General features: G+C 60.0%; 1 protein-coding gene across 8 annotated transcripts in view; it reads left to right on the plus strand.

Annotated features, from left to right (window-relative positions):
- Positions 1–16,242: 16,242 nt before the first annotated feature.
- Positions 16,243–23,508, plus strand: part of ZBTB46 (zinc finger and BTB domain containing 46) — a 70,209-nt gene continuing 62,943 nt past the window's right edge. For 2 of the 8 annotated variants that reach the window (XR_014148997.1, XM_081832387.1), the window contains exons 1-2: positions 21,138–21,328; positions 22,274–22,683. Coding sequence is in view for 4 of the 8 variants with exons in the window: in XM_081832387.1 (XP_081688513.1) it covers positions 22,674–22,683 (10 nt within the window). In the remaining 4 variants the exon portion in view is untranslated. Of the gene's footprint in view, positions 16,332–20,555; positions 20,578–21,134; positions 21,329–22,273; positions 22,684–23,508 lie in introns of those variants that run through there. The other 6 variants (XM_081832389.1, XM_081832382.1, XM_081832388.1 and 3 more) reach the window with 6 other exon arrangements.

Below are 23,508 nucleotides of genomic sequence, written 5' to 3' on the forward strand. Positions count from 1 at the left end.
GGCTTGGCCCTAATGGCCTTTGTGACCTGGGCCTTCCAGGGTCCGGAGGAGGCGGCATGTGCCCGGCACGGGCTGGCTTTGTGAGTCATTGTTGCTGGGGAAAGAGGCCACACCCTGTGGTGGGCGCACAAAGGGTTCCCAGGCGTGGTGGACCTCAAGTTCTGCCCCGCCCCCAGGACTCAAGCCTTGGGACCCCGCGGCAGCCACACCCTCCCCAGGCCGTCCTCTGCCTGCACCCTCCCCGGGGCCCTACTTCATCTGCCTTCCATCACACCTTGACCAGCATCCAGTGCCCCCCACCCCCCTTAACTGAAGGTGGACAGACAGGCTGGAAAATCTACTGCCTTAACCTCTTCCTGGTCAGAAACCAGGGTCTCATTGGTTAAAACAAAGGGCTTCCCACGGCCCTGAAATAAGCTTGCTGTGGATCGCTTTCCCATTTTGTGAGGTACCCACATGGGTGGGAAAGGGGGTCAGGGGCAGGAAGAAGCAACTGTGGGGATCAGGCTCTGAGTCTGCAAAGACACAGAAGTCTCCTGAAGAAGGCTGGGGTAGTGGTTCCCTGCCCAGGCCCATGCTAGGTGGCTGTGCCCCCAGACCTCCCAGTGCAAGGTGGGGCAGCCCACAAAATCCAATATGCTTTATCACCCTAGGGGAGAAACTGAGTCTGGCCCATGGGGTGTTGTTGGAGCAGTGAGGCACTGCGTGCTCATGACCTTGCCTACCCCCCCCACCTTCCTTCCCAGGAAAGGGGTGAGCTTGGGCTGGAAAGCCCCCACCTGTTCTGGATCCTCTTTCCACTGGTGCCAGCAGAGGGAGTGACCTCCAGGTAGGTCCTGCCTGGCCAGCGTTCCTCATTTTCAGCCCTTGGCCAAGCCTTCTTCCCCACTCCTCACTCAAACCACCCCGCAAGCTGTACCTTCCTCTTTTCCGGAGGGCTTTGGTAGGTTTCCCTTTTTCTCCTGTACTGGAGAGGGCCAGCCCATCTGAGGGCAAAGGGAGCAGGGTTAAGGCCAGGGAAGAGCCAGACTCTGAGGGCTCATTCAACAGTTGCCTGGAACTGAAACGGCGAATTTAACAAACCTAGCCAGACCCTTGGAGCCCGGGAGCCAGACCTGCCTCAGAGACCCAGAGCGTTCTGGGAAGGGGGCTCCAGGCTCCTGCAAGCCGCCTCTGCTCTCCAGTTCTGTGTATCTGCGTCCACTGCCAGCCCAGTCAGCCCCCACCAGGTTTGGGAAGCAGAGCTGGAGACTATTGGGGTTCTTAGGGGTTGGGAAGCAGGAGGAGTCAATTGAGTGAGTGAGTGAGTAAATTGGGAGAGCTGAATATCCCTCCCACCAGGGTCTCCAGATAAAATACAGAATGCTACCAAATTTGAATTTCAGATAAACAAACAATAAATACTTTTTGTGTATAAGTGTGTCCTAGATATTGCATGGATCAAACTTACATTAAAAAAATTATTTATCTGAAATTCAACTCTAACTGGATATCCTGTTTTTAGGTTTGTTTGTTATTTTTTGCTAAACCTGACAATGCTATCCCTGCCACCCCTTCCCCCAGCCAGCTGAGATCCAGATTTTCCTGATTATCCAGCTCATATCCCGGGTTGGGCTGCTCTTCTCAATGGTCAGGTCCTGAGGACCAAGAGGGTGTCTCAGGTCCACTGGTGCACCTGGACGATGGTCCCCTCTTGTTCCCTCTACCCTGCAACCACCTCACCTCTTCCTTGGGTCCGCAGGGGCGGTGGGGAGACTGCCCCAAGAGGGAGCCCACAGGGTACCACACCTGGGGTCAAGGGATGGGCATAGCTGTTGCCCACGGGGATTAGTGGTCCTGGTCCTCCTGAAATGTGCCCCCTGGCCCTGTGGTTAGGAGTGGCAGTGAAGAACTTGGGGGAGAGTAGGGGCATTTACTCTCCCAGGAACCTCTTTCATAAACTCAGAAGCTGTTTACCCTAGCTGGGGTTGGGGTGTGCAGACACAGAGGCTCCAGATTCATTTTGTGAGACCACAGGAGTGACCTCCAACAGCAGAACAGAGGCCCTTGTGTCCTCAGCCTGAATCCAGGCAAACACAGGGGTCTCCTGGAAGATTGTCCTCAAAGTATGTTAGACATGCCATGTTTTGTTTTGATTCCCCAGGGGAAAAAATGGGGCTTGGAGGAGCCCATCCTCCTGGGGACAGTCTCTCAGCTTGGTGAGTTCTGAGATTTGTATTTGGAAATAGACCTTCCTTCAGTCAGGCCCACCTGCCCTTGCCTCCCCCTAGAAGAGCAGGAAGCTTGGAGGAGGAGGTGGCTGTGGTGGAGGGGAGCATAGACCAGCTTCTGAGGAGCAAAGATCGGCAGGCTGGAGCTGCTGGCCCCTGGGGGCCCTTACCCTGTGTCTGGCCTGGCTCCTGACCCCACCAGCCCTGCCCCCAGCCCATGGGAGCCCAAGTGCCCCTGAACCACCAGCCCTGTTGAGACAGGAAAGCATGTGACAGGAAGGGAGACCACCTCCTGCTGTCCTCTCTCCAGAAGAGCTCCTCCAGACTGGACCAGCTGCGGCAGCAATGACCTCTTGTGCCCCCCCCCCATCTGCTCAGGGAAGGTGGGGCTGTGATCCCAATTATCAGGTCTCAGTTTGAGGAGGCAACCCCCCTCAACCCCCAGTGTCTTCCAGGCAGACATCTGAGCATACACCCCACCCCCACAGAGCCTGCTGGGCTCTGTGACCTCTGGCCTTCACCCCACAGGGCTTCCACCCTCCCCCACTGAGGCAATGCTCCCTCCTGGCCAGTTCTGCTCCGCGTCCCTGGAGGCCCTGATTTATGCTGCTGCAGGAGCAGACAGAGCCAACCTTGGAGAAAGAATGGAGGGAGAGAGAAAAAACCAGTCCCAGAGGCTGGAGGGGTGGGGGCTGGGATCAGAGCCCCTGGCAGAGGGTGTCCAGCCAGGCGGCAGCAGCGAGCTCACCACAGCAGCCCGGGGTTCTGGGAGCCGAGCCCGGGCCTTGGGAAAACTGAAGCCACCCTGGCGGGATAGGGAGCTGAGTTTGCACAAACGCCTCTGCTCAGGAAATGGGGTGCAGGGAAGGTGGGGGGTAGCTCAGAGCCTGAGGACAGGAGGGGACGCTTCCTGTCGGATGCAGGGTCAGAGAAGGGGCGGAAATGGCCAAGACAGCTGCTGAACATCTGGAATCACAGAGAATTACCCAGAGCCCTCAAGGATGGTGGGGTTGGTGGGGAGCAGTGCACACCCGCGCCCTCTCCTTCCTGCCTCCCAGCAGGGCCAGTCCCTCAGCCTCTCCTCCCATTGTGCCCCCCACCATCAGGGTAAAGTCTGGGTTGGGGTCAGCAGCCCAGCTGGCTGGTCCGATGGGGCCAAGTTCCCTGGAGCTCAGCTCCCCTGGGTGCTGCCCAGTCTGTACCATTCCTGCAGACTGCAGTGTGTGGACGGTGCCTCCTGGCATCCTGCAGGCCATGGCCCCGCGCCGGGGATGATCCCTGGGGCCCCATACGTGAGCCCAGTGTCACTCCTGGCTGGGAGTCCCTCAGAGCAGAGCCATATCCTTTCTATCACAGCACTAACACCGTGCACAGGGGTTGACATAAGGTGAGTGCTTCGTCAATGTTATTCAAAATGTAAGGGAGGCTCACTGCAAGCGGTGAGACAGGGTGTAAAACAGTTAACTGTCTTCTCTCTGCACCTCCCTGGTATCCAGGTATGCTAACCTGGACTTGTCTTTGCACACCTTCCCCTATTTGCCTGCACACGTGCACGACCTGCGGTCGGGACTGGGGTGTTTATTTTATCTTGTGCTTTTGCAAAAATGCATATGGTGTATACCTTACTGGCAGCTTGCTTTTCTCCAGAGCATCACTGCAGGCCAGTAGCTGGTAGGCGGCCCAAGCCTCCAGTGTGCCTCCCCTGCGTTGGTGGATATGTGGGTCTCCAGACCTTTCCCCTCTGCAGCGGTGGCTGCCATAAGCACCTTTGTCCAAGGATCCTGGCCTCTAGGTGCTTTCCCCTACACAGTGATTCCTAAGAGTGCCTGCCTGAATGAAAGGGAGTGTGTGTGCTCACGGCAGGGAGATCTGGCCAGATTACTTTTCCAAAATCTTGTGCTAGCCTGTGTCTGGTGAAGGAGTTTGTCTCTGCAGCAATGCGGGTCAGCTCTGCGCTTTTAGTATTTATCGGTATGTGTGTGTAAGCTTCATGAATGTTCGTTGATCCTGACCCGCTGACCAGGCCGGCACCAGAAGCCATTCCGTCAGTCGGGCGATCCAGTCCCGCATTTTGCTTTTCGCTGCCCCTTGGAGACCCCTCACCTGTGGGACCCGGGTGCCCGCCGCCTCCTTAGTGGCCGGATGGAAACTACGGCCTGGATCTCACACAGCCGGCCCTGGCTCTGGGGGAGGGGAGATGCAGCGGACCGGGCTTGGTGGGATGAACGGAAAAGACGGGGACCCTCCGCCTGAGAGGCAAGTCTCGAGCTTTCGGCATCCGCGGCATTTTGCCTCACCAGCGTGGGACCCCGAGAACCAGCAATGGGGCGGGAAAAGGGCCTAGTAGCCCGGAGGGTCCAAGACGGTCACCCAGCCGGCTCGCCCCTAGCCCCGGAGTCTGAGCCCGCGTTTCCCGGGACGAGCCTCCGTGGCGACTCTGACTCCCCCAGGGGGCCGAGGTCCCCTTTTCTGGCTCCTCCAGGTCGTGGCCCCGTCGACATTTTTCACGGGACGGTGAGGCCGTGCGGAAGGTGGAAGGTGTTGCGGAAGGAGCCGTGCGCACAGCGGCCCTTGGAGAACGGAGGGGTGATTGGAGTCCCTGCCCAAGCGCTCTGTCACCCTCCTCCCGCCGCGCCCTGGGCGCGAGGCTCCGCTAGGCGGGGAGATGGCCTGGGGCGCGAGCAGAAAGGGTGGGCGAGGTCGCTGGCCCCCAAGAGTCATGGTCCCGGGTGAGGAGCCCAGGGAGCGGGAGGGCGCTGCCGGGAGGCCCCTCGGTCCGCCTTCCTTGGGCGCAGGTCTCCCACTTGGCCTGGGTGGGCGGGCTGAAAGCTGGCTTCTGCTTAGGCCCCGGGTCAGGAGTGGGACATTTTCCTGACCCTAGATCAGGGGAGAACCCCGCCCCCCTCCTCTGCCCTGCGGCCATGCTCTGGTCCCCGGAGACCTTGGCACCCAAGTAGAGGAGTGAAGCCTGGAGGTTGGGTGAGGGGAAGCCAGCCCAGAGGGGTGCAGGACCCTGCAAGGCCTCTGGGTCTTGGTAGAAGGAAGACCACCATGAACACAGGTCTCGGGCCAGAGTGCCCTCTGCCTTGTGGCACTTGGCTGGGGGAGGGGCTGTTCTTGGGCCACACCGTCAGCACCTCCAGAGCTTGCCTGAGCAGATCTAGGTTACAGTCCTCTGGGCTCCTTCTAAGTCTCTTGCGCAGATTAAAAACGGCAACTGTCCCGGAGCTGACCCCAGGGGACCCTGAAAGTTTCCTCTCCCCTCCCACCCCCCTTGCTCAAGGCACTCTCTGTTCTCAGCGTCTGCTGAACTCTGGGCGGCTGCTCTGAGGCTCTCACTCATCCACCCCTCTTACCCCGCTGTTCCCTGGGGAGCTGGCAAGAAGTCAAGCCCACCTCTGTGGTGGGCTGGCCCAGACAGGCAGTCCTGTTTTCCCTCTGTCCCCTCCCCTCCAGGCTGTCCCCCCAGGCTTCAGGCAGAAAAAGTGGGGAGAGGAGGGAGGACATAAAGGGCCTACTGGCCCCTCCACACCCAGCCAGGTGTCCCCCACCTTGGTTTCTGTGGTTTCTCTAATGGGGGCTGCACTCCAGAGTGACCCCACTTGGACCCCACACATTATACAGACATGAAGGCATCACCGCCCCCAGGTAGCCCCTGCTCCAGGACTGGGCCCACCCAGGAAGGCAGTGGGGTGGGGAGGATGAAGAAGCAGAGAAAGCCCCGTTATCCCCCTTTCCTGTCCCCCACCCTCCCCTGGGGATCAGCACTAACCGCAGGGCTGCCCACCCCAGCTGCTTTGAAGCTGCCGGGGCAGGACCCAGCTGCCAGGGTTCGTGAGCGGCCCGCCCCTCCGGCTGCGTGGGAGCCAGGGAGTGACCACAGGGCCGCCAGCGGCCTTTGAAGTGATGAGGCACGGCCCCAGGAAGTGGGCAGTAGCCCACCCAGGCCCTGGGCCAACCCCGCCCAAGGGCTCAAGCCCCTGCCCACTGGGCTGGGAGCCCGGGCAGAGAGCCCAGGCTGGGAGCCCGGACCTCAGCTGTCTCCACGAGCTCGGCACCTTGGTTGCTCAGGTGCAAGCCAGGCTCAGGGACTTGATGGGGGGCAAGGAAGGAAGAGGCTGCCTCCCCGGCCTCTGGGGCCCAACCCCAGCCCCAGCTTCACCCAGGCTCCTTTGGTGGGAGCCAGCAAGGGCCAGGAATTGGTCCCTCTCCCTCAGCTAAAAATAGCGGCCTCAGGCTTTGTGGAAAGCCCCTGGGGTGGGGGGGGGGGGGGGAGGAAGGAGCAGGGCTGCAGGGCTGGGCCCTGGGGAGCCAGGCTAGGCAGGAAATGCCCTGGTGCACTGCCCCCCCCACCCCCCACGCAAAGGCTCCTGTCAGCAGGCACAGACCCCTGGAAAGTCCCAAGTGGTGTCTTCACACCTACGTGGGGCAGGAATCTTGTGGGTCCCTCAGGCCAGGGTGGGCTCCTCTTACCCCAGCTGACAATGTCCTCCCGGGCCTGGACTGGTCTCCTGCTGTGGGCACCAGAAGGCCAGATGAAGGCAGTTCTTCCTCCCTGTCTTTGCACCTGGTGATGACCTGAACCACCCACCCCACCCTCTAATCTCTCCGTGTCACCACTCCCAACAAGAACTACTCATTCCACAGATATTCCTTGAGGACCTGCTTGCTGATGGTGGGGATAGGGCTGAGCATGGCCCTTGTTGCATCCCTGCCCCCAGGGCACTTCCTGGGCACAACTGAAGGTTTAACCCAAAGGAGGGCTTTTCAAGGAGCAAACACCCAGTCTGTCAACCTGGAGGGGGGAGAACAGGAGAGGGGTCAGGAGCTGAGACCAGCAAGATGGGTAGGAATTAGCTCTTAAAGTAGATTGTTCAGTGGGGGCCTGACCCTGGGAGAGGCCCTGGGGCCGAAGGGAATTTGGCATCATAGAGGAATAAGACAAGGCCACTGTGGCTCAGCCCTGCAGGGTGGTAGGGCTGGAACAGGAATGAGGCAGATTAGGTCTAGTTTTGTAGACTAAGGCAAGGAATTTGAAAGGAAACCACTTCTCAGAAGTCACTGAAAGATTCTCAGCAAGAAAGTTCCAGAAATGACCTCAAAGCATTTCAGAGAGGTCACTGCTTTGTAGAGGAAGGGCTGGGGAAGGTGGACGGGGGCTGGTGGGGAGGGGGGGAAGGGAAGGCAGAGGAGCTGTGGAGGGCCAGCGTAGATGTCTGCAGTTTCTGAGAAGCGGGAGCAGGCCATACAGAGTGGTCCCTGGATGCACATGGTGGGACTGGGAGCCCTGAGGGTCCACCCAGGTCTGGCTTCCCGGGGGCACCCCGTCTTCCAGGTGAACTGTCCCAGCAATGAGCAGCACCTGCCATGTTGACAAGGAGAAAGTGGGTTGCTGGGGTTCTTCCAAAGGGTGCCAAAAAAGTATAGAAATGTTAATACTTTTGGTGTTTTTGAGAGAAAAAACAAAATCCACACCTGACAAGGAGGAAGCCAAAGGGAGGGGAAGGCTGAGTCTTCAGGAGAAGCGAGGGCTGTTCTTGCAGTGGGGGGCTCAGGGAGATGTCACAGCTATGTGGCCAGTTAGGGGTGTGGACACAGAGAGACAAGGGTAGAAACAGTCACTTGAGGGTGGGTGTGGGTTTTGGTGACAGCTTGCTCTGAGGTGTGACTCTGAGAGTGGCTTCCTGGAGATCTTTGGAGGTGAGGACGTAATGAGGCCTTTGAAGAGGGCCCCCCTGACTTCTCATCAGGTGAATTCAGGATGTTGGTACCTGACATCTCTGAGGAGGGACAAAGGAGGCATTTCCAGTCGTCACAGCTGCAGAGGGCCACTCCTGTCACTGCCACCCAACACTATCCTACTTCTGTGGCTTCTCCCTCTGTGGCACCACCAAAATCCACCATCACTCACTCACCCACTCACGCAGTGACAATTATCTGTGGAGAATATACTCTTCATGAGGAATTGTGTTCGGCTTTGGTCACGTCCATGACCAACATAGGCAAGGTGTCTACCCCTTGGGGAGCTTACAAATTGGTGGGGCAGACTGAAAACGAACACATACAAAGATTTAGAAAATGTGAAGTAGAATGGCCCAGCAATCCTACTCTTAGGTATTTACCCACAAGAAACGAAGCATGCTCACACAAAGCATTGTCCTTAAATGTTTGTAGCAGCATTGTTCATAATGTCCCCAAACTAGAAAAACCCAAATGTCTGTCAGCTGGTGAAGGGATAAGCAAGCTCTGGTCCATCTATTCAATGGAAGGAAACAGAGTGAACTCCTGATTCACATAGAATGAATCTCAAAAGCATCGCGCTGACTGAAAGAAGCCGTACACAGAAGCCCATGTACTGTATGATCTGGCTCGATGCGAAATCCTAGAAAAGAAGAAACCCTATTTCCAGAGGCAGACTGATGGTTGGCAGGGCCAGAGGGTTGAGAATGGTTGCTGAGAGATGGAGGGGACTTTTTTGGATGATGGGAATGTTCTACATCATGACATTGGGGGTGGTGACATGACTACACATTTGTCAAAGCTCATCAAATTATACGCTTAAACTTGGTGAATATCAGTGTATGTAAATTATACTTCAATAAGCTTAATTTTTGGAAAGATGTAAAGACTGTGAGTGTAACCATGAAAACATCAGGAAGGTGGAGACAGAGGAGATGAGGCTGGGAGTGGTGGAAGAGGCTGGTGTTTGGAGGTTGGCTTCTTAGTGGAGGCGTCATTTCTCTTGGGTGGACATTTGGGAGCGGAATGACAGCTTCATGTGGTAACTCTATACTTAATATCACATTCGGTGGGGCCCCGGGGGACTCAGTCGGTTAAGTGGCCAACTCTTGGTTTCAGCTCAGGTCATGATCTTGGGGTCATGAGATCGAGCCCTGTGTCAGGCTCCATGCTCAGTGCTGAGTCTGCTTGAGATTCTCTCTCCCTCTGCCCCCCTCCCCGGCCCCATGTGTGCTCTAGATAGATAGATAGATAGATAGATAGATAGATAGATACCTAAAAAGAAATCCCATTTGGTAGTTTTAACTCTTAAGTAAAGAGAGGCAAATCCAGACTCAAGCTGTGTGTTGAGATTATTCACTTTTATAGGCTGTTTTTGGGTGAGACATGATTTCCTGCTCAGGTAACTAGAGTAGTCTGGAATGGCCAGCAGGCACTTGTGTTGGGCATGAGGCTGAAGCCAGGAGACTGGTGTGGAAGGCGCGGTGAGACCCCCCAGGGTTCTCCCAATGGGTTGGGGTGTTCTGGTCTGGAGTCACCACTGGCCAGTAGGCAAAGCCCAGGATGCCTCCTGTGAGGACGGCCTGCCTCACTGTCCTGGCAGCCTGATGTGGGGTATGGGCAGGAAGTCCTGTGATCTGTTGCCCTCGAGCACCTCCTGGGACCCTCCTCTCCCAGACCAGTGAGCACACCGTCTGCCAATCTCAGCCCAGGGTGCAACTCAAAGAAGACCAGGCTCTGCTTCTGCCCCCAGAGGAGGGGATGTGTGAGAGCAAGGGGTCCCCATGGCCTTCACCCTGGCTGGACTGTCCCTGGGTTTCCTGTCCTGGCAAGGGAGGGCCAGGGTCAGGCCGAAGCCTCTCCTCTAAGGCAGTGGGCTCCAGGATTCACCTGGAGGAGTGGGGCCCCCAGATAGGAGGTGAAGGTAAACCTATAAAGGTAGAGGTCCCCCACATGGTAAGTGACAGTGACCACCTGGGCTTGCTGGTCTACCCCATGATCTGTGGGGTTCCCTCAGGATGGATCCTGGGGCTGGTACCACCCTGGGTGGGTCAGCAGGCTATTCTACATCCTGGCTGGCCATGGTGGGGCCTGGGCAGGGGGACTGGGGTGTCTAGGCTCTGCTGTTCTTCTTGGAGTCACTGTTTGAAGTAACTTGGACTGGCTGTCAGGACATTGGCCAATCTTGGAACTGGTGAGCCCCAGGACCCAGTGACCTTTTCCCCCTGCGGCCTTGACTGGGGCTGGGAACCTCCGGCCTGGCGTCCTGTGTCCTGCCAAGAGGATGTCCTGTCCTCAGGCCAACTCCCCCGCCCTCCTCCATCCCTCTGGGGCCTCTAGGGGCAGAGGTGGGGGTGTGGGGGTGAGGGGAGTTGGAAGTCAGCTGGCTGTCCCCCACTGCTGGGTCCTGAGCCCCTTCTCTCCCAGGTCCCTCCTCCCCCTGGCCTGGGTTACAGGGACAGAGGCCCTCCAGTCCAGTACCTGGGGTTTCCCCAGGACTAGACTCCTGTTCCCCCAGTGGGGTGGGGGTGGGGGGGGTAGCTGCTCTGCGGAACAAAGGCTGGGAGAAGAGAGGGGAAGCAGGGAGCAGGGAAAAGGAAGGGGAAGGGGCTGAGCACACTCTGAGGCCAGCTCTCCAGGAGCTGCCTCCCCCATCCCTCTCTCGGGTTTCCTGCCCTGAGCGTGTGTGTGGGCGAGGATGTGAGGGAAGAAGGGTGTGAACCAGCTCAGCTCAGCTCCTGCCACAAGCCTGCCCTCATCATGGGGGAGAGTGAGGCCCAGGGTGGGGAGTCTCCAGTGGAAAGTTGCAAGAGGCTCCTGGAGCTCAGCCCCAGTGGGCTGCAGGAAGACGGGGCTGGCACTTGGGGAGCGGGCGGGGAAAGGGTGGGCCGAGCACCCCCAGCTGTAGGCCCCTCCTCGACATGGTTCTTTGGATGTGACCCGAGGGTCCTCCCTGCACCCCGAGCTGGTGGTCCCTGGGCCTCCGTGCCTGATGGTGTGTGTGTGCGCATGTGCATGTGAGTGTCTGCAGGTGGGTTCGGTTTCTGGGGAGAGCTGCGTGGATACACGTCTACATGTATCTGAATCAGGCGCCTTGTACGTTTCTGACAGGTCCCCGAGCACCGCACATGTGTACACGTATGTGCTCCTGGGTTTGCATCTGTACCCCGGCCTGTGTCTGAATGCATGGGTATCTGTGTGGCCTCCGTGGATATCTTGTTTGTGGGGCGAATGCTGTTTTCCCTCCAAGGTCAGAAATGACCAGCCCCCTGCAGAAAGCCTGGACCTGGGGAGGGTTGGGGCCAGGAAGGCAGCTGTTCGGCTCTCTCTCCTGCCCTCCCCCCACTCCCCTGCCTGGGGGTTCTGTCCACCTTCAGCACAGGCAGCTCAGCTGAGTTAAAAATAGCCCCAGGGCCTCTGGAAGCGGAAGGGGTAGAGGCAGCACAGCAGAAGGAGGGGGAGGGCTGAGAGGCACCCCTGGGGTGCTAGGTTGGACCAGCATCCCAAGGCCAGCTGGCCAGGCTCCAGCAGGGTGGGCCCCACGTCCGCCTGGCCCAACCTGTGAGGCTGTAGGACCCCCACCCTGTGTGGTTACCCTGCACCCTCCTGGAGAGAAAGGCAGCGCCTGGCCTGAGCCCAGCTCCGAGCCTCAGCCCCCAGGGGTAAGAAGTGCCCCCTGTGCTGCCCCCCAGGGGCTGCCCTCACCTGTCTTCCCTGCTCCCTCCACAGAGGGTCCCTGGAGTCTTCCCTGGAGGTCTGGGTGGGATGCAGGACAGGGCAGAGGGCCCCAGGGAGCACTCCTTCCTCAGGGAGGGGTCAGCAGAGGGTTTGGATTTTTTTTTTTCATAATAACTTTTTATTGAAGTACCACATGCAAACAGAAAAGTGCACATACTTTAAGTGTATGGCTGAATAAATTTTCATAAACTGAATGCGTCTTGTCACCAGCACCCAAATCAAGAAAACATTGCCAGCCCCAGGTGGAACCCTGGGCCCCCACTCCAAAGGCCCTCACTACGTGACCCGATTGGCTTCACTGACCCCCCCCACCCCGTGTCATGGCAGGGCCTCTGCTCACTCTCCCACTCCCCACGACACTGGTGTGGTGTCAGCAGACATGCCTGGAGTCCACAGTGGCTCCTTCCGTGGCTGTTCGGCATTCCAGTGTGGACAGGCCATATTTCATTTACCTACTCCACTGCTGAGGGGCGCTGGGTTTTCCCAGTTTGGGGTATTACAAACAGGGGGGCTTTGAACATTCTGGTACAAGGTTTTTGGTGAACCTGAAGTACCGATTTTCACTGGGCGCCCCTGGGAGTGGATGTGTGGTTTGAACTGGCCACAGATCCCTCTGAGGGTCTGATGGGGGTGCTCTGGACACTCCCCTGGAAATGCTAGAATTTGCTCAGGATTTCAGGGAGTACTGCTCCCCGCCCCTGGGTTCCTGGAACTCAAACCCTGGCATCTCCAGCCTTCGGGGTCTGTTTGTCCTTGGCCGGGCTAGGTCTTGGGTTAGGGTCCCCCAGGGAGAAGCTGTCCTCTCCCCAGGAGGGATGGGCAGCGCCTGTGCGCCCTCCAGCAGCCAGGCACGCCCAGAGGAGGCGCTCCATCCTGGAGGCCCACCCTTCCTTCCTCAGGAAAACCTGTGGTCTGATAAGGCCTCCAGTCTCTGGTTTTCTAAACCACCCCGGCACTAGGACCCCCCAGGGGAGGAGGGACCAGAGCCCCTTGCAGCTGGGGCAGCTGGGGTGGGGACCCTGTTCTCCACAAGGACTCCTGCCTGCTCACGGCTGCCAGGTCCGGGGGCTGAGAGGCAGAGGCCGCTAGCCAGGTGGGATCCTACCCCCAGGCGGGGCGGTCCTTCCCTTAAACCCTCTGGGGCCCCTCAGCCTGGGTATTTCCTCTGACCCTACCTGAGCCTACCAGGGGGCCCAGAGGAGGGATACCGACCCCCAGTTCTCCCTCACTGCCCAACAACAGCCAGGCAAACCCCTTTCTCCCTACATGACCTTTTCCCAGGGTCTATCAGCCCTGGGGTTTCCAGTGGCATCCCAGGATGACTCCAGGCCAAATCCCAGCAGGAAGGAGGTGCCCACAGGATATCCCAGACTCCGCACTGCGGCAGAGAGCCTCAGAATCCACGCTCAGCTACCCCTGCCTGGCCCTGTACCTGCCCTGTGTCCATGTTACACTGGTGTTTATTAAACTCCTATGTAATGATGCTGTCTGTCAACAAGATGGCATCTTCTGCAGCTGCTTCTGGGGCTCCCGTGCTGTCCTGCTCAGCCCACTTAGCTCTACCCGGTAGCTTCTTTAGGTGCAGACTGACGCCCAGAGAAATAAGTCACTTGCCCCAAACCACACAGCTGTGGTGATCCCCATTCTGGCCAGGCTGGCCCCAGAGCCCTCAGGCTCTAGGATATAAGGGGGCATCAACATGGCCCTGCCCTCATGGAGCATGGGGAGGGGATGAAGGACAGAGGGTGCAGACATTAGGCCAGACGCAGGGCTCTGTCTGGGCAAGGGAGAGGGGAGGGCTGTGTCTCGACTCACCAGGGTTGGGAATGAGTGCTCAGGGACGGCTGAGAACCAGCAGGTGGGAAGGAGCAGGAAAGGTGGTTGGGGTGGAAGGCATAGCAGGTGCAGGAGCCCTGGGGTGGGCCGAGAATCCGTGGTTTGGGCCCTTGGTGTGTGGAGCTGGTGGGAGCAGAGGCAGAGAGCAGGCGTGGGTGCCAGCCACTCAGCAGTCCTCATCCAAAGCAGGCTGTGTGGGCACAGGATTCATGTGTCATGAGACCAGCTGCAGGTAGAGTGTGGAGGGTGCGTGGTGAGGGAAGTGGGCTGAGGCTGCGTGAGCAGGCTGGCAGGCAGGGATGAAGAATGCCTGACCCACCGAGGATGGAGGGAGGGGGCAGTATTCTATTCCAAGTGTTCCCTCCTCCCTTCAGGCTGCGCTGACCTGGAGGCTGACCAGTGGGGAACCTCCAGCTAGGGGTGGGGGCTGGCTTCATCCTGCAGGGTCCGCCAGGGGCTGGTCCCACCTGAGCAGGACTGGAGGACACCTTGCCACATCTTAACGGGGATCCTGAGGCCCAGAGAACAGACTCTGGAGAGAGAACCCTGGGTGGGCTCTGAGGGTCTAAGGTGGATGGGGGGCCCTGAGCCAACTGCGGCATGGACTATGGTGGCCTAGGCGCTCTTTCCTCCAAGCAAGACTTGTGGGAGTCGCCCAGGGCCCAGGCATCCTGAGGAAGGGGATCTGCCCTGGCCCCCTGCCCCAGTGATACCTGAAACCCCCTGAGGTCACCCCACTGCCGCATGACCTCTCCTGACCCCAATCGTCCCCAGGAAGGGATTTCCCCTGGATAACCGGGACCAAACCAGCTCCTTTCCCCTCAGGGTCCCCTCCCCCGACGTGGAACCTGCAGCCTGGCCTCTCTCCCTGAACCTGGGCCAGCAGAACCTGGAAGGCTCCCGCATCCGTGCCCCCTCTGGCTTCCTGTCCCATCAATAGGCAGCCACCACCTGGTGGAGAGAGACATCTCCTGCACCTGCTCCATCCAGGGTACATCAGCTCTGCATCCCAAAAATCTCTCTGAATCATGATTAGATCAAGTCTGTCCTGTTCAAAAGTCTTCAGTGGCACCCTGTAGCTTGTGGAAAAGCCTAGAAGCCCAGCCTGGTGGTTGTTGGAGCCCAGCTCATCCTACATGAGCCCCAGGCAGGCCTTTTTTTTTTTTTTTTTAAGATTTTATTTATCCATTTGAGAGAGAGAAAGCACAAGCAGGTGGGAGAGGGAGAGGGAGAAGCAGACTCCCCACAGAGCAGGGAGCCCAATGCGGGGCTCGATCCCAGGACTCCAGGACCACAACCCGAGCTGAAAGCAGATGCTTTACCCACTGAGCCACCCGGCGCCCCACCAGGCAGGTCTTTGATGCTTCTTCCCCCCAGGAACACCCTCTGGGCTCGGCTCATTGAGGAGTACCTGCTGCCTATCCTTGTCCACCCCACAGCCACGTTCTGCCCACCCACCCACCCACAATGTGTCTTGCCCTCCTTCCCAAGGCTGGGGCCTGACCATCTCTTGCTCTGTGTCCAGAACTGGACCTGGCTCACAAGCGTGGGTTTTTTCAGCTGGGACAGAGGAAAGTGCACAAAAGCACGTGGCGCGCATACACACACACACTCACACACACACTCACAGTCTGGCACGCTTACCCCACGGACGGCCACTCCCGAACATGCACACACACCCACATGCACACACACCGCCGAGAAGTACGCACAAACAAGAACACAGACACACTTGCAAAGACAAAGGCTCATGACAACTGTCAACAAGGAATAGCACCGGACACGTACGAACTTTATTCAGACTGGTGCAGCAGGCAGACACAGGTACAAGCCGGTTCAACTCCAACGGAGACACAGATGACCAAGGTTTTTATTCTTTAATTATTTATTTATTTAATTAATTATATTTATTTGAGAGAGAGCGCGGGAGCAAGGGGAGGGGCAGACGGAGACAGAATCTCAAGTGGACTCCGCACTGAGCACAGAGCCCGACGCAGGGCTTGATCTCACGACCCTGAGACCACGACCTGAGCCGAAACTAAGAGTCAGACGCCTAACGGACTGAGCCCCCCAGGCGCCCCTTGACTGACCTGTTTATTGCCTGGCCCCCTCCCAGGACACAAGGAGCTTCGTCTTGCTCTCTAGACATACAACTGCCCGGCACATGGTAGGTTCCATACGCTCCGTGAATGTTGCCGAACAAGTGAATGGGAGAAGGAGGGAGGTAAAGGTGGCAGGCTGCCATCGGGCAGGGTTAGGGCCTCTCCATGCCCACCAAGGGGACTCCAGAAGACGCTCCTCCAGCGGGAGGAGAGGGGCCAGTGCCTTGTCCAGGTAGGACAGAACCCTTCATCCCGCTGGCCTCTGGGGTCCACGGCCACCTGTTGCCCTCCCAGCTGCTGGGCCACGTGGCCCTGGCCAAATTCCCCCTTTCTGCTCTGCAGTGCTCAGGAAAGGTGCCCCGTCTCCCCATTTCCTCCCAGGACAGAACTTGGGCAGGCTGCAGATGACATGGCTCCCAGGACCCAACCCCCCCCCCCACTGTGTCCTGGCCTGGCAGCTCCAGGAGGGGACACTCGGGAGAACCAGGTGTCCCCTTCACCTGCTGTGGCTATCTTCAGCATCACCAGCCTCTGCAACGTGAGCCTCAGTGGCTGTGGCCCGAGGGAGCAGCTGCACTCCTCCGGTGGAGACTGAGGCCCCTGGCCCCCTTGCCCTGCTCCAGAGCTGACTGGCTGGTTCCCCGAGGCCGGGTTTCCAGTGCCTGCCTGAGATGGAATTACAGCCCCAAGCCTGCACCTGCAAAAGGTAGGACTGCCTCCTGGCTTGGCCAGGCAAGGACCAATTCAGATAGGGTGCTTGCTGTGTGTCCCCAGGGGCAGCAGGGGCTGTGGAAACCCCACATGAGGGTGGGGATCTGGGAAGCATCCCTGGAGGACAGGATGCCAGCACAGGGACCACAGGAGGAATAGGGAGGAGGAGGTAAAAGGAAGGGGAGGGGACAGGGAAATGAAGGATTGGACCCACACAGGTGGCCAGGGGTCAGATGATAAAGGGACCTGCGCTGGTACAGGGTGCTGGGGTGGGAACGCAGGAGGGAGCCCAGTGCCACCCTCTGAGCTCAGGCTGGCTTTGGACAGCTGAGACCGGGAAACTGGACCCACCTGGGTCTCTGGAAGGCTGGCGGCCCCCAGAGAGAGGGCTGGTGAGGGAGGGAGGCAAAGTGCCCCCTGACCATTGCCAGGTCAGGGCAAGGTCGGTGGTCAGGCTGAGCTGTTCCCAGACCCTCAGCGGACAGCCCCCTGGGGCTGCCCCGGCCAGGCCCTGGCTGCCGTCCCACCCCTGGGCTGGCCTGGCCATGCAGCTGCCCCTCAGGATTGGTGGCTCTGCTGGTCTTCCCTCTACTTTGGCTCCCTTCTCTTCCCACCCTTTCCCCTCTGTCGGCCAGGCCCTTGGCCCCCAGATGCTTCTCTAGCTCTCTGCTCCACTGTTGGGCACCAGCCCCTCCCAGGGAACACAGCAGGTGTGGCCTGGCCTTGGTCCTGGAGGGAAGGTCTGGAATGCACAGCCCTGGTGCTGGGGCCTGAGGGTGCTGGTGGGCGCTGGGGCTCAGGAAGGAAGGGTGCTGGCAGTTGGTAGCGGCGTTTTGGAAGGACGGTTGGGGGTGAGTACTTGGAATGGAGATGGCGCGGCAGTTGGTGGTGGCAGCTGGAGTGGCAGTTGGGGCCTGGCAGGGGCGCGGGCCTGGAGGACAGTTGGGGTGGGGCAGCCGTGGGGTTGGCAGGTAGCCGCTGGCCCCGAGTGACTCTGGAGGGTGGTCTTGGGGAGGCCCTGCAGGAGAGCAGGGCCAGCTGGCGCAGACACAGGCCGAGGCAGGCCCGGGAGTTGGCTTGGGTGGTGCTCCGCTGCAGCCTGGAACCGCCTCAGTCCACCCGCAGGACCCAGGGCGATGTGCAGGGGGCGGGTCCTGCTGCAAAGCCCAAGCATCCTCAGGCCCGCCCTGCCCTCTGCTTCGCTCCCTCCCGGTCTGGCTTCCACCAGGGGCTTGGAGAGGGCAGGGGCAAGTTCTGGGCAGTTCCCTGGGAGGGGGCAGGGCTCCCAGGGCTGTTGCCATGGGGATGGTGGAGCAACACCACTGGCTGGAGAATAAACAGACAAGTTCTGCGACTAGTGACTGCTGTGAAGACGGCTCAGAAAACCCAGCTTGGAGAGGACAGGGCGGTGGCGGGGGGGTGCTGCCTCGGGGGCAGGTGGTGAAGGCCCTGGCAAGGGGGGCGCCCAGGGGATATTGGGAAGGGAGATGCAGAAGGATATTTGCTATCCCTCCTGTCTTTCCCAAAGCTCCTTCCAGGCTACACCTCCCAGGAGCAAACCCGAGGGAGGCAGGTCCCTGCTCTCTCCCCTGCTCTCTCGGTAGCATCCGAGCACCTGGCATGGGGCTGGGTCCCCTTCCAGCTCCTCTGCCCTCCTGAAGCCACACAGTGGGAGTGGAGGGCAGGGAGAGGACTGGCTGAGCACCTGCTGCGGGGGGCAGTGCCAGGACCTCGTGGGGGCCCTGCCAGCCACACGGCTCACCAAATTGAGCCCGTCCTTCAAAGGTCTAGGGGGTGGGGGCAGCATGTGTTGGGGGGCTGCTCGTTCTTTCCAGGCCCCCTCTGTCACGAGCCTTGCCGTGTCTCTCCGGCAGGCTCCTGACAACTCACACGTGGCTGGGGGTGAATTTCCAGCATGACCAGCATGCATTAGCCAGTGCAGAGCCTTGACCACCCATTTCCTAACCTGTCTTGTCCACCAGCTTAGCTAGGGACCACATTCAGTTCATCATGGTACTCTAAGGCTCCCTATCCCCTCCACCCTCTCAGACACTGACCCTGGACACTGGGTGCCCTGGTCAAAGAGAGCTGATGAGGCCATAGCCTGGGTCCCCACCTGGTCCCGGAGCCACTTCCAGGGTGGAGCTGCCCTCACAGAGACCCCCTGTTTACAGATGATGAAGGGCCAGCTGATTGTCAGGTAGCAGATACCTCCTAGGGTCTGTGCCAAGCCTCAGGGGTGAGGTGCAGTGCACATCATCCACATGGATGTCCAGCAGACCCAAGCAAGAGAGGAGGCTTAGCGACCCAGCCTGGCATCTGCCCACTGTGAGTCCAATCCTGGTAGCACCTTAGCCAATGCTGGGCACTGATGAATGTGGGGTTCCTGGGGCCACACAGCTAGTATGTCCCCCATAGAGCAGATGCCCTGAGGTGGCTCCTGGGAGTCTAGTTACATCATCTCCCTTTTTCTCCCAGCTCTGTTGAGAGGCCACAGTTGCTGCTGTTGGTTCTTTTCTTTCTTTCTTTTTTTTAAATAGTAAAGAGGGTTACTAGCTCACAGAACAATAACCAGCTAGAGGTAGGGTGGACTTCAGGTAAGACTTGATCAGGGATCTCCAGGACTGCTCTTGGTTCTGCCTTTTTGGTGTTATCAGATTCATCACCAGGCTCCTTGCCCTTCTGTTGGTTCTTGGAGCAGAAAAGATGGGAGTCTGTCTTCAATCACTGGCAAGACTGCAGGGGTCAGGTAACCTTGATGCAGGGTAGGGGAACAGGGGAGAGGGACCCAGGGCCCTAGGGACTTACTCCAGAACCCAGCAAGCCTTTCTATCAAGGCTAAAAGCCCTAGGCTGGGATGCTGAGACAAAGGCTTAGTTCTTGTGGGCAGGCCTGCTGAGCAATGACTGAGCACCACTGTATGCTCTGACTGAGGCAGACTTTACAGCTCTCCATTCCTGCATGGACAGTGGGTGTGGCATCTTACGAGGTTGTTCTCTTTGGAGAGTGTCTGAGGGGACTGAGACACCTTGGGAAAGACAGGGGCTCTTTCTGGGAGGGGAGGGCAGGCATCAGGGGTCTGGTCCTACTGCGTTTGGCAGCCCTCCCCAGTTTCCCTGGCCTCTTCCCCACCCTGGACTACAACAGTGTTCTAGGCAGGCAGGTGGGGGACTCCCGCAGAGAGCGCCCTCTGTCCTCTCAAAGGGAGGAGGCAGGTGACCGCTAGACCCTCCGACCCTCCGGGAGGCCTAAAGGCAGCCGCTTCTCAGGGCAGCTGTGTCCAACCTTCACTTCCTGGCTGAGGAAGTGTGGGCCTGTTGTTCCAGCCCAGGGGGATGTGACTGAGAGGGTCCTCCAAAGAAAGGCTTGGGAGGGGGCTTCTGGGCCGGCAAGGCCAGACCAGACAGCGGGAAGGGAGTGGGCTGAGGGTGTCTGCACAGCCATTTCCAGGCGCCGGCTCGAAGTGAGGGAGTGTCCGAGCCTTTCATCGCTGGCTGCCAGACCGCGGCTCGCCCTTGTTCACTCAAGGAGAATTTCCCCCGCTGCCTGCCCTCCCGCTGCAGCCCAGTGAATGCCTCCTCACACATCCTGAGAAAGCATCCATAATGGTCCGCCGCCTCCCACCTCCCGAGGAATTCCGCGGCGCTCGGCCCGCAGGGAGGCAGGGCGCAGACGGCCCGCGGAGCCTCGCCATTGGATGGGCTGGTCGTGCTCGACTCCTCTGCGCGGCTGGCTAGCCGCAGGCTCACCTCCCTTCCCACCGCCGCGCCCGCGAGAGGAAGCGAGGTGGCCTTTGCCCCGCACAGGCTATAGCCAGGAATGTGGGGCCACGCTCCCCATTCAGCTGGCCCGAGTGCTCGAGGACAGCGGGGGCGAGAAGGGACGTGCAGGGCCCATCCCGGGCAGCTCGGTTCCAGACCGTTTCAGGGGGTGTGGGGCAAGGCCCAGGCAGCTACTTTCCCGCCTCTTCGCGGGGGCTGCACCCGCACGGGACAGACGACGCGGCAGGAAGAACCCACGCGCGCAGTCGCGGGCGCTCCTAAGTTGACCGAAACCAAAGACCCAGGGGCAGGCACTGTCACGCGCGCCCCGCGCCCCCAGGTGCGCCCCTCCCTGGGCGCGCCGAGGTCCCCGACGGCGCGAGCGCGCAGCGCCCCGGCCCTCTTCGGCCCCGCGCCCAGCACAGCCGCGACAGCGCTTTTCCGCCGCACAGCGCGAGGTCCGCACAGCCGCCTGAGCAGGTGGGGAAGTCTCGAAGTTTGCGAGACGCGCGCGGCGAGACTGCGCATCGGGTCGTGGGGACAGCCTGTGGCCCGCGGACCCCCGCGCCCCCGAGGAACAGGCGCGTGGGCAACGCCGGGGTGCGCAGTAGAGGAAGGGGCTGAGGTGCCCTCGCCCCGAGCCTCATCTCGCGTAGGGGTGTTCTGCCCGCCTCTCAGCGCCCCCGCGGGAACCCGCACCGGTGCTCAGAGACCCCCACACCGCGCCGCCCCCGCCCCCCGCCAACCCAGGGGAGGGGGCTTCCCACAATGCCCAGCGAGCTCCAGCCCGCACTTCCGCTGTCCGGCCGCCCACGGGGGGGGCGGAGGAACCGACCCCCGCCGCGGCCCCCTCCCGCCCCGCGGCGCCGAGCCCGTGGCCCAGCGAGGGGCGGGGCCGGCGGCCGGGCCGGCGGGGGCGGGGCCCGGGGCGGTGGCCGCGGCCCGGGCGCTGCGCGGGCCAATCAGCAGCGGCCGGGCGCGCGCCGGGGGGCGGGGTCAGGGTCCGCAGGCGGGGCGCGCGCGCGGGCGGCGGGGGCCGCGGGGTTGGAGCGGGCGCGGGGGCGCGCGCCGGCCTGACGGACGGACGGACGGACAGACGGACGGAGCAGCCGAGGCGAGCGCGCAGCTCGGACCCGCCCGGACGCAGCGCTCGCCCGGCGGCGGCGGCGATCACCGGCGCCGGTCCGGCGGCCGCGGCGCCCGCCCTCGCCCGCGCCCCATGGGGTCACAGGTAAGCGGCGCCGGCTCATTGTCCGCGCGGCCGGGCAAGCGCATCGCGGCCGGGCCCGGCCCGGGCCGCTCCGAGCCTGGGCAGCTCCGAGCCGGGGCGCGCCCCCGCCGCCTGCAGCCCCGCGCCCCACTGCGCCCCGCCCCGCGGGGGCGCCCTCCTGGCGGCGATCGGCGCGCCCCGGCTGCGACTCCGGGGGCGGCGGTGGCGACCCGGTCCGGCCCCCGCCGATCCCCGAGCCCGAGTGGCTCGGGGCGGGGCGGGCGGGGGCGGCGCAGGGTCCCCGCGGGGCTGCGCGCGGAGGCGGTGGCGGCGGCGGGGCTGCCCGGCGCCCCTCGCCCTCCGCGCCTCCTGCCGCCGCCGCGCTCCCTCCCCCGTCACCTCCGAAAGGGGAATTTTCCAGCTGGTAATTTCTGCTGCGTCAACGCCCGGCCCCAGGAGGCAGCCCAGGGGCGTCCTGGCGCCCCCCGCCCGCGCCGTCCCGCGCGCCCCCCGCCCGCGCCTCCGAGCCGCACCCGGACCCGCCCGCGCCGAGTTTGCCAAGAGTCGGAACTGCGGGAGGAGGGCGCGGGCGGGTCCCCGCGCCCCACCAGGCCTTGGGGGTCATTGTCTCCCCCTGACGCCGGGCACCGGTCTCGTCTCCATTTTAATTGCTGGATAAACCAGGGCGCAGGGGCCTCGGGGCCGGGCGGCCAGAGGAGCGCGGAGGGGACGGGGCGCGCGGAGCGGCGAGGGGCGCGCGGAGCGGACGGGGCGCGCGGAGGGAGCCGGGTCCGCCGCGAGCCGTGTCTTTGTTTCTCCGTAAATAGACATGTCAGTTTCACAGGGTAGCACGAGTCACTGTCTGACAAATCAATCCGATGGCAAATGGGGAATTTTCTACGCCAGGAGGAGGGCTGTGGCTAGTTGGGGTTCCCCCGGCCCCGCTAACAAATTTATTATTTGTAGGTTTAACGGACCACGCACAATAGGGCTGGACCGAGAGCCTGGGTACAAACCAAAAGGGGTGAAGAACAGATATTTTCTGACACCGAGGAAATATAAACAAAAGAAAGTTTGACTGAGATTCTCAGCGAATTTCCTCACGCTTTGCGTGCTACAATCTCAGCGGCGCATTTGTCGAGGATTACAGTGGCAAGATTGTTACCCGCATTGTTTAAAGAAATGCTAATTAGGCAACGCGTTTTGCAAACTGCTGGGCGCGGACACCTGTGCACGGAGTGCTCACGCGCATTTTAATTGTGTCAGTTGTAGAATCTTTCATATTGGATTTATTATCAAAGCTAACTTTCCGTTTGGGTAACAGACTTGTGGATTCACTCTATGGCTGGCCCCGCACGCTGCAAGAATGGAAAATGGTTCATCAAAAGGAAATTTAGAGAAGGGTTTTTCACATGAATAATGAAGTGAACAGTAGTATTTTACCATACTAGAATCCTTCCTCTTGGTTTATTTTGTGATAGTTTTACATATTTTGAACTGAAAACTTTGGGATGCCTTGTTATTCCAGAAAGGATTAATAGGTCTACCTAGGCAGAAGTTACTGAGATTTAAGCCCTGGGTCCCCTATAAAGCTAGTGATCATCTTCATCTCCTTTACTGAAGGAGGGAGGGGATGGTTATTGAGTTTTCTTTAGGAGATGGTGGAATGTACTCACTTCAGGCTATTCAGAAGCCCCAAATTCAGCCTTTCCTGGAGGGCAGCCTTGGGACAACATTTAATTGAGCCTCTCATTGACATCATCCTGGATGTAAGAATTTTGTTTTGATGAAATAATTTCTGCTCAGGGTTAGCTGTTTTCTGTTTGAAAATGCGTTGTTCCTGTGCTCAGAGCTCAGTGTGCATCGACTCTCCGGTGTTCAGGACTGGCTGGTTGTTGCCTGCAGGGGTACCCATCCTCTTTGATGCTCTGTCCCCACTCAGTTATCCAGGGCGGTCCCTTGGACCCTTGCCCCCGTGACACCTGTGTTCCACAGGCACACAGCACAGAGAGGGTGGGGTGAACTCCTGGAAAGGGCAAGACCACTCCGGGATTGGAGGAAATCCTCAAGCCTGAGGTCCCTTCACTGTCAGAAGGGGTGTTATTTACAAACATGTTACACAAAATTAAGTTTTAACAGAGTGAACTTTCCAACATTGTCCTTATGTGGGGCTTTTCAAATTAAGAGAAATTGGGCCACTC

The sequence above is a fragment of the Leptonychotes weddellii genome, chromosome 10, assembly GCF_054177405.1.
Source record: "Leptonychotes weddellii isolate Sample4059 chromosome 10, ASM5417740v2, whole genome shotgun sequence".
NCBI lineage: Eukaryota > Metazoa > Chordata > Mammalia > Carnivora > Phocidae > Leptonychotes > Leptonychotes weddellii.